Source organism: Enoplosus armatus, chromosome 21 (assembly GCF_043641665.1).
Source record: "Enoplosus armatus isolate fEnoArm2 chromosome 21, fEnoArm2.hap1, whole genome shotgun sequence".
NCBI lineage: Eukaryota > Metazoa > Chordata > Actinopteri > Centrarchiformes > Enoplosidae > Enoplosus > Enoplosus armatus.
In genome coordinates, this window is record NC_092200.1 from 18,936,858 (window position 1) to 18,951,798 (window position 14,941).

Here is a 14,941-nt window from a genome sequence, read left to right on the forward strand (position 1 = left end):
GCCTGTGGTGTTTTCAACCCAGCCTGGTTAAAAAAAAAAAAAAGAAAAAAGAAAAAAGCAATAAATAGAGACAAAAAACTCCCCCAAACACTTCTGCCAGGCTTAATATTACAGTTGGGTATCACCAACATAGCTTTTTGAAGCCTGAAAATACCCGAATCATGTAATATTATGAAAATGTGGCAATTTGCTTACCATTGATAATGATAATGATAACACTGTCGTGCATCCTTGTGTCTCTAATACATTTAGATGAAAGGGTGTGAGCTCACCTCCGCTGATGTCAGCAGGTGCGCTGAGCCGATGGAAACCACCTGCTGTGTAGCGCCACTGATTGGCACGTTGCCTGACGTGCTGCCTGCCGGGGTTTTCAACCTATAGGGCATTTAGAGCTCAGGAGCCCTTTGGGATTCGGTTGTAATCAAAGCTAAACTCGGTAGAATCACAGTCAGTAACCTTTACTTTGACGTGCAGCAGCTACCCCTGTTTGCTTCCATGGATTTACACAACACATAAGTGTGTATTTACCTGAAAATGCTGCAGATTTTAAATTGAATCATTCCAAGATTGCGCAAATTTTCTAAGACAAGCACCCGATGGCATGTAAATGTGCAGGAAATCCCCAACAGCTTATCATGTTGCTCACAGATGTCTTCCCGTAATTATGATAGCACCAGATAGCAATAAATGCCTCGGACGGAAATATATACATAAGTGTTTCCAAGACACCGAGAAGGGTGGTTTGTTATGTCACCGACTCGTAAAAACAGCTGGAGAAAGTGTCACTCAGCTCTGATCAGCAGTGACAAAGAAATAAGAAATAAGAAATAAGACCAGGAAGAGGAAGTTGGAGCACGTGTGAGCGGACCTCCAACTCACTCTGGCGTCAAATGAAAACGAGACTCAGTCACGGAGTTCTGGCTCATTTATTGGCATCCTGTAACCCGCAAAGTACAGAGGCCATATTATGGTCTGTGGACGGGCTTTACCCATGTTTGTGCGCGCTTGTGTTTTTTTTTTCCCCCCCAACCACTGTACATGGCATTTCTGAGCACATTTGGTTCACATATGGCCTCAAGGTGTACTCACCCACCCCCCAACACACATGCACACACATCTCCCGGTGATTAATCTGAGGAGCTCGAAGAATAAATAAACTCACTTCAGCTTTCTCCACACTGACCGCTGATTTATGCTATTAAGGCGGCACTAATCAATATTTTCATATTGGGCCAATGTATAACAATGGGTCAAATTACTACGTCATGTGAAAGGTGTCGCTCATAGTCTCAAAGCGTGCGCTTCCATGAAGCAAATTTCCAGCAAAAAGGCTCAGATAAACCCATGCCACCCAAAAAGTTAGCGATTAACCGATGAAAAACGCCAAGTCGGTGGCGTTGATTGAATATTGGCAAAAAAAAAACAACAACAACTGCTCACACATTCGCCATATAAAAAAAAAAATCTATAAGGTTATAATATGTCAGCGTTGAGTTTGTCATCTAATTGCAGCCTTAAAGCAGTAATAATGTATATTTGGCCATATTTTTGGACACGTTACCTCCTTATGAAGTTGTTATGGTGCATGTTTTCCCCTGTCATGGACTGTATCTGTTCCACTCCGTTAAGACAGGTCTAGAAGTGCCACCAGGTTTTCACAGCCATTGTTGCCCAGCAATTGTTAGCGGAGATCAACATTTTGTGTGCAAAACGAAGAGCAACTGCCAGCTTTCTGCCAGAAAGCCTTTCGTGTCCCAAAAGTCAACGTCGGACTTATTATTTTAACCCAAACCATGACTTTTTCCCAAACCTAACCAAGTAGTTTTGGTGCCTTAACCTAACTAAACTGTGACGTTTCACGTTAACCCCGTGTTAGAAAGCCCCCCCCCCCCCCCGGCAAAGCAAGTTGAGTATCCGTGAGCTATGGACTGCCTCAGAATGTAAGTCGAAATATTCATTTTCGAACCCGATCTGTGGTGGAAATGGTTGTGCCAGATGAAAAATGACTAATTTCCATTCTGTACGTCTCACTGGAGAACGTCTCCCGTGTCTCTGTCCTTATGAGGACATTTGTTACGCAACTCTCGGCTGCGTGACGGGCCACAGGTGGCTCATGTTGTTTTCCTTCATTCTATATTCTGCGAGTCATGGCCTATCTCAGCCATGTCAAACGCAGCACCTGGAAACCCAGCAAACAGTTGAATAGTAAAGGGGGGGATTTGCTGGGTAACAATAGCAAACCATATGTTCCTGTATCCCATCCATCATGGCTGACACCAAAACACTGACAGAGCCTCCTCTGCCTTTTCTCCAGTGCAAGGCACCCTAGAGGTTTGACAGTGTGTGTGTGTGTGTGTGTGTGTGTGTGTGTGTGTGCGTGCCACTTCAACCATAGAGCTAGTATGAACACATACTATACATGAGCAGCTAGTGTGAGCTTGACAGATGTTGTTTGCTTTGGGAAATGTCGGGTTTCCATTCACACCGTCACTGTAACCCAGGCCTGGGCCTATATGTGTGCGTGTGTGTGTGTGTGTTCCACATACTGACAGGTGGTGAAAGGCCATGCAATGCTGCCTGAGGGAAAAACACAAAAACAGCGCACACACACACACACACACACACACACACACACACATACAGCTGTACTTTTAATCGCCTTGGCTCCCGCATAGGTGTGAATGTAAACCCCACACACCGACACGTCACCTGGAGCATCTCTGTTGAAAAGGCAGAGAACGAGGCTTCCTCCACTCCAACTCAAACAAGCCTCCGCCACTCAACATATGGGACGCCACCGAAGTGTTTTTAACCCTTTACAGCAAGCGCTGATGGAGGGCTTTCAGCTGACGAACACGCCCTCCAGATGTGGAGGTTGGAGGTCCCTCGGCTCTCGGGCCATATGGCTGCGAAAACGCAAAATGTCAACAACAACAAAAAAAGTTACTGCAAATTAAATAAGTAATTTGACTGAATTTGACTGAATAAGTAATTGAGGAGAATGATTTAACAGTGACGATTCAATACAATCGCTCGCTCCGAATAAACGGGAGCACGACGTTAAACAATGGCTGACATTTGAGCAAGTCAAAGACAACGCAATGTTTTTCAGGAGTATGCTGCATATCTCGGTCCAAAGTAGAAACAAAGCGGCATGAAAGCCAATCATTTAGACCAGTGCCTCCCAACCCTTTTCTTAAGGGACCCCTATTTTGCCATTTTATATACAGTGACGACCCCCACCCACACACAATTACAAAAAAAAAAAGTCTTCACGTATATTTCACTCCGTTCGTTGCATTAAAAAAAAAACAATAACAGCACAGAACAATGAACTGTACAATTAATCTAAATAGTGAACCTAATACCTGCAGGAAGTTTGTGTAAAAGTATACAATGTGTATACAATGCTGAACAGATATTGCAACGTATCACACGCTGTTGCCTTGTATTTTTTAGGAACGCAGTTCTGTGTCCGTATTATGATTTTCTTCATACGCGCGTTTTAATAGTCCAGGCAGTCTGGCTTTATAACACATGAATAAACAGAGATATACACCTCTAAAATAACCCTTACATTATTTAGTCGTCTCATTCACAGACATTAATTACATCATATATATATATATATATATATATATATATATATATATATATATATGATTGCGGTCCAAACGGTGCAGATTTCAAAGTGGTATTGTGTATATGTGATAACCCTCGACTCGCAAGATAAAGGGCTGCGTTCAGGCTCACAAAAAAAAGTCCGACGGCTGTCAAGGTTAAGGCACAACAGAGATCGCAGGGTTAGATTACTTTGTAATGTAAATGAGGCAATTCTACAATGTAGATAAATACGTCAGTGTTGTCCTCGCAACTTGTTTGCGCTGCCCCCCCCCTCGCCAAAAAATCAGTTATTGCACGTTTAATTTTTGAGTTAGTACATTTCGTGTGCAGCCGCTTTACTACACAATCAATTAATCCTGGTCCCAAGCTTCAGTGATCATTACAACTCAGGTTATTTTCCTTTTCATGGAAGCCAGTAATGATGTCATCACTGGCTTCCATGACTGCCCCAACATCAGCCATACATCTCCTGGTAATTTTCATGTCCAAGGAACATACTAAGCTAATACTATAAAAAAAAATATATATATATGGGGCATTTATGCACTGCAATTTCTTGTTACTTCTTGGCTAATATGTATAGGGTATGACTTTATGACTGCACCTCGTCCAACTAATGCATCGTATTCTTCATCACTGACTGGACCCCATCAACGACAAAGGTTTAATTCACACACACACACACACTCCCGGGCGGACATCTGTAAAGCTGCATAATAACCGAAATGAAACATCTGGTTAGCGAGGCAGAGAGGGGCCTAATGGAGAACAACAACACCGAATCCATCTTGGTGTCTGACTGACGTCTGCCAGTGACAGTGAAGCTTTATGCTGAAGCCGGGAGCCAGTTGGCCAGTCGGTGACGGATGGAGAACTGTGGCCTCGGGGTTCGCACTGCAGGTCCGACTGCGAACAAGAGACCCTCTCTTCAACAGGCACTTCATTCTTGTCTTGACTGCGGGCCAGCGAGCCGCTGCTGTGGGCAGACGTGTGAGCGTGCTGTTTCTGGAGATTTTTAATCAGCGAGAAACACAAAATATTGACAGATAAATACAGTGCCCACGTAATGCGCCAACCAGCGACCCTACTGCAAAGGAATTGACTTTAAATCCGACTGCAAATAACCAGAGCTGGTTAGGACGGAGTGGTGGTGGTGGTGGAGGTACAGCATCAACAGAGGGGAATTCCTGTTCAAAATCATTTCAAAACCGCTTGCCAAGCCTTAAAAATGTTGTGGTAGAACAATGACAAGGGCGCCGCAGGCTGAGATGGGCCATGTCCTCCTCCGCCCAACCTTAACAGCAATGGTGGACCGGTGGCTTTCCATCTCAAAAGGAGTCATCCGGCTGGTTTCGCCCAGCAGAGGAAGGTCATGGACTCTGCTGCCGGGGTCGCGCAGAGTGGAGTCACCCCGAGGCTGCCGCCAAGACACCGCTATCAAGATCAAGATACGCTCCACACTTGGGAGAAAGGTCTGGCTCAACCCGTGGTCGTTCTGGGAGAGGGTATTTATCTAAACCAATCACAATCATCTTGTGGCGGTACTAAGCCCAGGATGCATGCCCTTGGAAAATAGCGTTGTGGGGGGGGGGCACATAAAACAGTAAACGACGTATGTAGACGATGTGATTTTACAATTTTACAACGTTTACTGTTAAAAAGGACGAACACAGCTTGATCCTCGGTGTCCTAGAGGTGGAGGCTGCCTATGCTTTAGCTCTGGAGGAGCGACGGGGGACTACGATAAGACTAAGACACCCCAGACAGGACCAGGACGTGGAACCAATGGATTTCATCACTTAAGAGCGTACACCCGGGGATTGTCAGGATAAAGGGGGTTTCACTTTGCGGCAAAAACAAACTAGTTTGTATGAAGTGCCCAAGCGTGTTACGTCAGAAGTGTTTTTTTTAACTTCACACTTTCAGGCAGGATGAAAAGCCTGATGTTAATGAGAAGGCAAGACGCAGTGAATCATACAAACGGAGATAAAGGAGCACACTTTGAGTCAGGCGTTAATAGCGTTGCACTCAGGTGCGCACACCTGGCTATTTGTTCCACGAAGTCGGCCTGATGGTCAGATTTTCCGTTTTGGAAAGTTCAGCCGGGAACACTCTCGTCATAGATTAAACCACTGAAGGCTCCGCTCTTAAGACGCTTCCTGGATTAGCCAGCATGCTAAACCAAAACAAGGGGGGGGCCAATGGCGAGCAGCCCCATGGGTATACAAGGGCGGGCCCGAAGCAAGACGGTGAATACCGTTTTTTAGCCTTTGAGCCACGTTAGGACTCTAGAACTAGAGAAAGGAACTAGTAAGTGGATTTCAGTGGGTGATATAATGGGACACTGTAGTACACAGAGGAGCATGTTATATGTTTTTAACTCAAAGGACTATCTATCCATCCCAGATGACCTCAGTACATCTGTAAGAAGAAATGATTCATCACACCCCCGCCCCCGCACCCTGCCAGTGGGCCCTCCCTCGCTGGCCCCTCGCCATTCATGCCTGTCGAGGGCAAGGATGTAGCCGCACGGGGCCAAAGCGCTGACTCCAGCCCCTGACATCCTCCTCGCTCACGACCTCTGACCCATCACAAAGGGGGGGGCGCCTCCCTGGACAGGGATTTCCCCGCTGTTTGACGACCATGCGGCACAAAAAGCCGCCTGGCCCTGTTGACACGGGCATTAAGAGGGACAATGGGGGGGACAGACAGGGAGCCCCCCCCCCCCCCCCCCCCCGGAAAACAACACTTCCCGGATGGGCATATTGGCAAATCACCATATCTGTCCCACCTGAATGGTTATCTGAAACTTATCTGACAGACTATCAGAGTCTCAGCTTTCGGGGCTCGTATATCCTTCATTTGGTATATTCACAGTATATATCAAAATCACAGAGACAGCCCCCCCCCCCAAGGAAAATATGACTTTTGTTTCCAGAACATTCATCTACTTCTCAAAGTCTTCGGGGGGTTACATCTTCAGGCTTCTAAAAGGTATTAAAAAAAAAAAAAAAAAAAAAGGAATCCCTCTTTAGTTGAACTTTTTTTTTTAAAGGGGATACAAGCCCCAAAAAATGTGGCAACCACTGCTCTAAAAGAAGCCCCGCACCATGACATTTGACCATTTTCAAACTGCTTTTTCATTCCAGTACACTTAATTCTGCACCCCACCGTCTACCATTACGCCTTACGACCACGCTCATGCGGTCAACGCGTCGCGGAGGCCGGTACGTCACGCGCGCCGGTCATGTGACGCGTTTAAAGCGGCCAAACTGTTCGCGGTCTGCATTGTTCACAGCGCGCGGTGACCTCCCAAACAGCCTCTGCGGTGACTCCCGCTAATGAGCCAGTGCGACACGAACAAACGCTACTCCGTGCGCGTAGAAATTCTGAAATATCGATCCCGATTGCTTTTTTTCTTCCAGCTAAACGCCGAGCGCCGCAGGAAATCATTCCTGCCTGTGGCCATCAAACTCTTCAACGCCTCCCTCTTGAGTGTCAGACACTCTGGACTTATTTCACCTGTCAAAAACTACCACCTCATTATTTATTCCTTATTCTCTATTTATATTTCACCAGTGCAATATATATATATATATATATATATATATATATATATATGTTTTTTTTACTTGTATTTTCCACTTAAATATTGTAAATGTATATATTTTGACATACTTCTCATTTCTAAATTTCTTGAGCGGGAGCACCTATAATGTGTGTCATTTCTCCCCGGGGATCAATACAGTTTTGTTTTGTTTTTTGCTGTGAAACTAAGCTAAGGCTCACTTTTTCTTCTTGTTCTTGTTCTTGTTCTTGTTCTTCTCCCTTGGTTCTGGCTCGTTTCTGGAAAAAAACCAAAAATGAAAATCAGACTGGACCTTGATAAACAAAGAAACCACTTTATTTATTTATGCATGTATTTATTTATTTATTTATTTTAAGACTTTAAGAGTTTACAGTGAGAATGTAGGGAGACCATGCTGGTGCGTCCTCTTACTCAAATATTTTGCCAGTCTGTTTTGAAACTTTTCCTGGTTACAGGATGTGCTCTCTAAATATTTATTTTGAGGGGCATCAGCTCCTTTGAGACAATGCTAGATTATTATATATATATTTTTTTTTTATTTCAGAGACACTCTTTTAGTTAAACATGCTGTATTTAATAAATAATGGGGGCAAGCCTCCACCATCACAGGCAATGCTTGCATAAAAGTAGCCTGACTGTGATGTTTTAACCCCCCCCCCCCCCCAAAAAAAAAAAAATCTCACATTGTTACATCTGTGTGAATCAACTCCAAACGTGTAGCGTGAATATCTGTTTCAACATCTGCTTTTGTTACCGTTAGCCGGTCTCGGTTCTCCGTTCTGCGCATGTCCGCCGCGGCCACATACACATAAACCGGAGGCTGTGGCCGGGGAGAGAGAGAGGGAGGGGGGAGAGAGAGAGAGAGAGAGAGAGTGAGAGAGAGAGAGAGTTAACAGGGGATCCATGGAGCGTGTCGCGGCAGCAGTGTTTTCTATGTCTTCTTGTCCACGATGCACTTTAGGATTGCAATAAGATGCGTGTGTGTTTCCAGATAATCAGCGTCTTCCTCGCCGTGAACTTCTACTGCCAGCCGCTCCGAGCTCAGGGTGAGTCCGTCCTGTGTCCATAATTTCAACTCCAGAAGTCTTGCGTGTCCGTGTTGCCGTTGTGTAAACTTGCCGGAAAGATGAAAAAGAGAAAGAAAAGACAGAAGTGTGTAACACTGAAAAGCCATCTGTTCCTATTGTGCGCTGCGGGACTGCGGGGCTAACTTGTTGATTCGGTGACAGCTGGCATCCTGTTCGGCCCGACGGATTTCGCCCGTGCACCGAGAACACCACGCCAAACTCCATTCAAAATCTTGTAATGTGACACTGCAACGGTGTTGGTGAACTGGAACGCCTCGCAGACCGCTCGTTGAGATGTATTCTGAATCATAAAAGTCCCCTGGTAAATTCGGGCGGCGAAAGGTCCGGCACTTTTTTCCATTAAAATCTATAGTTTTTTGACTAGTTTCTCAACGCTAGCTACCGCCCACCACGGAGTGTTTAAAGCGTTAGGTGTGAAGTGACTGTGGGTATAACGGGGGGTGAAAATACAAGTGTAAAAGTTTAAATTGGATCATTTTGGAGTATTTCTAGCACGCCGAATTGAAGAGTGCGTCCTCGACATTCACGAAAGGTTTTCCGTGGTGTTTTTTCGGGCTTGCGCCTTTGCCGAAAAGCAAAGCGACGATATCCAGAGTTAATCCGTTATTGGAATGAATGTTAGCATGACGCTCTATCCCACTCGGAAGAACGCGACTTACGGGGGTTAGCATCCTGTGCGGCGTTTTCTGGGAATAAGGAAATCTTTTTTTGACTATGGCGTAACGTTAGTTAATATACATTTTCCCCTCAGGGGTTACTTCTTGTAATGTTTGGCTGGTGGCAGGCTAGTTTTGAAAGAAGATTTATCCGGTTCCTTGTGTGACAAATAGCCGGGGATAGGAAGGAAACACAGACATAGCGGATCGGTAAAAAAAAAAAAAAAAAAAAAAGTCAAAAGGGACTGTTACCGCGGCGGCAATCGTCATTTTACGTCTTTTACGCCTTCTTGGTTATTGGCAAACACACACAGCTTCTAGGAATCATTCTTGAGATACTTTACGAATCAGCAGGACTCGCTCTGCAATTCGGCACCCATCCAATACTCTGAAAACACATCTACTTCCATAAAATACTTCATATTTGAACTGGTCGGAGCGTTACTCCAATGCCGCTCTCTCTCTCTCTCTCTCTCTCCAAAATGCGCCCCAGTAAGCGCTGGCAAGCTTGGAGCAGAAAGTCATTTTTATTACTTATTTATTTATTTATTTGAATGGAGTTTGGCTGCTGAAGGAAAAGAACCGCAAAACGTGTCAGAATGGACGGTGTGTTAGCGTAACGGGGGCGCTAATGAATTCGCAGGGACTTGTTAAGTGTCTGCCGGTGTTGTAGGACAACTGGCCTTGAAGTCGCCTTTCACTTGCCAATGGGATAAGTCGACGAGGAGCTGCCACTTCGTACTCCCGTCGCTACATTTTGCGAGCCATTTGGGAGGCAAGAAGCCTTCAGCTGTTGCCAGTCTTTAATATCCTTTTGGCCAGCGATGTGTAGCCCAGCCTCCCTTTTAGCAAGTGTCTTCAAGGGGCTCCATGGGCAGGGTTATGAATTGGTCTAACATGCTGGTGGGTAGGTCTTTGATGTTCAGTCCACATGGGTGCAGGATGTGGATTTGCTCTGGCTAAATATCACTTTGTACAGTGTCTTTTTTTTTTTTTTCTTTCTACTCCCCCCTGACACATCTGCCAGGAACACGATGAAAGAAACACAGCTCTCAGATCCTCATTTGGGGTGCACATTGTCTCCCAAAGGCCTGTCTGTGACAGCAATGACGGTCTCAGGAAATCCGAAAAGGTGTGATAAAAAAAAAGCGCCGTGTGTGTGTGTGTGGGGGGGGGGTGATCAGCCGGTCTCTGCCCCTTAGGAAGAGAGCGGCTCCTTCTCCAAACTTCCTCCCTCCTCCTCCACCTATTTTGTGTAGAAATTCCATACACCCCCCCCACCCCCTCCACTGAGTTTTGCTGAACTTCTCTCCTTCATTTCTTTTCATGTTGCGCTTCGGGTATGGAGGGCTAGCCGTGAGAGAATGCATCTGGAACCAATTTGACTCCTCAAAGCAGAAAGGGAGGAGGGGGGGGGGCGGTTTGGTGGAGGAGGGAAGTGAACGGCAGCCTTTTTCTTTCCATGTCCACTGTGAGCAGGCATGGGCCCGAGTCCCGCAAACCTAATTACAGTTTTGCGAACGCAGGATTAAAGTGCAGTGCACAGAGTTGAATTTCTTCGCTATCCCCTTGCTTATAGTGATTCTTGAATTGACTGTGAAATACAATGGGGTTTTTTTTCCCCAACCCATTTCTAGTGTTTTGTAAAGGCTATATATATATAGATATATATATATATCTATATATATATAAAGAGAAACGCACCCAGTGAAATTATGTAAAAGGTTAAGGTCAGTTCTTTGGTTGACCATTTGTCATTTTCTGGGCAAAAATACATTTCAGTACGGGCCAGACTGCTGACCCGGCTTGTGTTCCCTGGAGATGCCGAGTTCAAAGCACTGCAGCTATCGAAGGCAGCATTCAGCAGTCCCGCCGTAGTTGAGGTTTACGCCAGTAACCAGCGCAGGCATTCGCAGAGCAACTCTCAGAGTTGCAGGTTCAGCTGCGGACACGTCGAACAGGCCGCTGCAGCATTGCCGCAATCATTGATACTTCAAAATGCACCACATGCACCCCGCTGCTACTTTCTCAACAGTTGCGCAACCAGCGTGCATGTTAGTGAATGTGACATTGCCTCGCTGTTTCGGGGTGGGGTGTCAAGTCAAGTGGGCAAAATTGCTGGATTATAACTTCTGTTGTAATAAACGCTAGAATGGGACCAGGATCAATAGATAGTGTAATGATAGTTATATGACTGACAGAGCCATACTGCTGGGCCATACACAAAGGGACATTTGTTTGTCCATGTTCAAAAAAAAAAAAAAAAATACATATATATGGCAGAAGCTTAAATCTACTTTGATTTCAGGCTGCAACAGTAAAAAAAAAAAAGAGGTCGAACATTCCCTAACGTTATGATTGTTGGCTATTCCAGTATAATCACATTATACCCCCACCCCCCCACCCCCCAGAAGCACTCCTCGTAGAAATGCAATTAAGGTGTAAGTGGAAACTTTATTTTCCATTAAATTTTAATGGGCCGCAGTTGGCTTGATCCTAACAGAACCTCAGGAACTGTAGTCTGTCAGTTGATTGTTTTGGTTTTGGAGGAGGAGACATGGAAATTAAAGATAACAGGGAACAAAACAAAAAAAAAATGTTTTTCTTTCTTCAAATGAACTCCATATTGTTTTTGTTGTACTGCATTTCCAAAAAAAAAAAAAAAAAAAATCCGAAATACAACAGTGTTTCTCGTTTGTGGAAATCATTGGATGGTGATAGTTTGGAGCAGGTGTTGTATGTGTCAGCTGTGGTCGGAGAGGGAAACCTGTATCATATTAGAACCAGAATCAGTCACACAAAGTCAATTTTACTTTGATAGCCCAATATCACAATCACAGTTTGTACTGTAAACCACAAAGTGGAGGAGTAGAGGATCCAGGAGGGTCTGAGCCTGCACCGCCTCCCCTCCACCACAGGCCACACAAACACAGAGGGGGACAACAGCATTCACACAGAGGCAGAGAGAGAGGGACACATGATTACATGCAAACCGGGGAGAGGTTCAATCTCCTGGGGGACTAAAAAGGGGACTAACATTTTTCGATATGCAGAGTATTGCAATAACACATATATTAGGAAAGGTTACCTTTTTTCAGCTGCATAAAGGAAAACATCTGTTTTATCTAATACGATAAAGCTTTCAGTCTGTTCATCTCACTTCAATCATTTTTATTTCAGCAGAATGGGATTGTCAGAAATGTTGCACTGTTTGAATTACAGTCTACAGCAGGGATACTCAACTTGCTTGGCCCGGGTTGCCAGTTTTGCCAGATGACATGATGAGGCCAGGGGCCAGCTAATAATCAAACAGTGATAGGCCTCGGGCCTTTCTGCCAGAAAGCGTTTCTAACATGGGGTTAACATTGTGAAATGGTCGCCGTTTGGTTAGGTTTAGGCACCAAAACTACTTTGTTAGGTTTGGGAAAAAATAATAAGTCAACATAGACTTTTGGTTTCACACGGGACATGAGCGGCAGTCTCCTGGGAGAAAGTCCTGTCTTTCTGCCAGAAAGCCTTGAAGGCATACGTGCCCCAAGCAGGTCAGGTGTACTTGAGCTTTTTGTGTCACACCTTCTGCGCTGACCTGCTGGAAGTAAAGTGGTAACAAGGTAACAAGGCCTGAAGGATGCCGCTAATTGAAAGTTGAAGCAAAAAGACTTTTTCAGCTGAGATTCAAAGGCCTCGACAGAGTCAGACTGTCTCTGACGTCAGCAGGAAGATTATTCCAGAGGCTTCTGACTTCTGTTTAACTCCGGAGGACACAGACAGGAGCCCAGTATTCCGAGAGCAGAGAGCCCGGGGCGGGACATAAGGTTCGAGGAGATCAGAGGAGATGAGGAGGGGCGAGCCATCAGAAGCCCCATCTCACATGGACAGGGAGCCAATAAAGGGAAGCTGAAACTGGTGGAAACGTGGCCAAATTCGCTGGTTTTAGTAAAGATCCGAGCTGCAGCATTCTGAACCATTTGGAGACCGAGTGTCCGTCCCGCCCTGCTCCGCTCGCTGCAGCCGACTGGAGTGGACGCATGTCATTGCTCACGTTAGCAGAGCCTCCCCATTCGTCCGGTCCAGCCTCCCGCTATGCAGCCTGTCTGTCGGTTTCATCTCTTTCTTGTAACCTTTGTTTGCCCAGTTAAAAAAAGTGCTGCTTTCTCCACATCCCACACAGTCAAAAGGCACATTTGTGCAGAGGCTACGGTCTCGCGCTGTCGGTCATTGGGCATCTTCACTGGAGCAGGGACCATTAGTTTGCCCACCCACATTTACCCGGCCAGTAACAACGGATTTTAACCTGCAACGTTCAGAGAAAACGTTTCACTTTCTGTCAGAATCGATTCCTGTTTCATACACTATAAAAGGGGGGCCGTTATTTTCAGGCTTTTACTCCAGTGAAGCGCGCACCAAAAACCATTCACTCGAGTCTTTAGTCCATTTCAATATGAAACAGAACCGTCAGTTGAGCTATGACCTATACTGCATCCAGCCACCGGGCGGCGATCGAGACGTTTTGGCTTCCCTTTTGGGGAGCTGACATAATTTTGGATATGTGTTCATAGAATCACAGGAGATCAGAATCGTGATTTTCCCTCTGACCCCAAATCGGGAATAGGTTCCCTGCTATCACTTTCATTTCATGGAGGATTTATTATTCCATCCTTTTTTCACTGAACACAGCACACTTCAAACACAGAGGCAATTCCAAGTGCTTTACACAGGCGAAGAAAAACATGAAAACAGAATACAATCAAATAGGATGGAATAAAATGAAATTTAAAAAAATGAGATGAAATAAAATTCATGAAAAAAAACAAATGCGGTGCAGTTAGAGTGTAAATGTGTTGTTGTTTTTCACGCAGATTGGAAAGTGGCTAAAGTTGGGGGCGCATTTGAGACCACCGGGGAGCGCTGGTTCCATCTGTGTGCGGCGTAGTAGCTAAAAGCGGCTTCACCCTGTCTGCTTCTGACTCGAGGTTCAAACCAGCTGACAGCTTCCTGGAGATCTAAGGGGCCCGACTGGGTTTACATTCTTCAGGGAGATCAGAGATGTGTTTTGGCCCGAGATTGTTGAGTGATTTATGAAACTCGCAGCGGCACTCTCCCCTTCTACCTCGCTCTACGTGGCCTCATGCGCCTCATTATGTCGTTTCCCATTACACGCACGGGATGCAGGAGGTCAGGTCTGCGTCGTCCTTTGATTCGGCTAAATTGAATATGAAATGAGGGGGCAGGGCATACTCTGCCATCTGGAGGTGCGCGTGTGTTTGACATCTGCTCTTTCTCTGATAGGATTCAGGTGTTTTTGGAGGTTTTTTTCGGGGATGTGTGGCTGGTGTGTGTGTGTGTGTGTGTGTGTGTGACTGTATGTTGCCGAGTACACACCTGGTCAGCATGTGGCTGGACTGGTCACTCCGGTTCCTTGCGTAACAATACACACACACACACACACACACACACGGTATGGTGCGTATTGGGTGGCACGGTGGTGCTGTGGTTAGCACTGTTGCACGGGATGTCGTGCATGTCCCCGTCCACATGTCCAAGTGTACTCCAGCAAGACACTGACCCATAAAGTCGGTGTGTAGACTGTATATAAAGATGGACGGCATGACAGCTCCCCAAAAGTGAAGCCAAAACGTCTCGATCGCCCCCCTGGTGGCTGGCTGCAGTATGGGTCATAAGCCCCGCCCCCCTCCAAGTTAGCAGATGGGACATGGGCCAAACTAAAAAAAATCAAAGTACAAGTCAAACACATTTTTCCCGAAGATGGTTTCTGTCATTTTAGGTAGTTCTTATCACGCTGAAGTTTGTTCAAGTGTTCGCTTGGTTTTAATTAATTATTTGATGCTATAAAAACGGGGTGAGACATCATGATTGACAGCTGTGATTGACTGTGGTGTGCTTACGACTGGGTCGGGCGGGTGTATGGGTGGGGCCGCAGCCGTATACGGGATGCTTTGGCTTCATTTTTGCACAGCGGGAGG

At 45.6% G+C, this 14,941-nt stretch overlaps 1 protein-coding gene across 1 annotated transcript in view; it reads left to right on the forward strand.

Annotated features, from left to right (window-relative positions):
• The first annotated feature begins 8,186 nt into the window (after positions 1-8,186).
• The window catches only part of reck (reversion-inducing-cysteine-rich protein with kazal motifs), a 56,179-nt gene continuing 49,424 nt past the window's right edge, over positions 8,187-14,941 (forward strand). The window contains exon 1 of the mRNA XM_070928210.1: positions 8,187-8,259. Within this exon, the coding sequence (XP_070784311.1) occupies positions 8,187-8,259 (73 nt within the window). The remainder of the gene's footprint in view (positions 8,260-14,941) is intronic.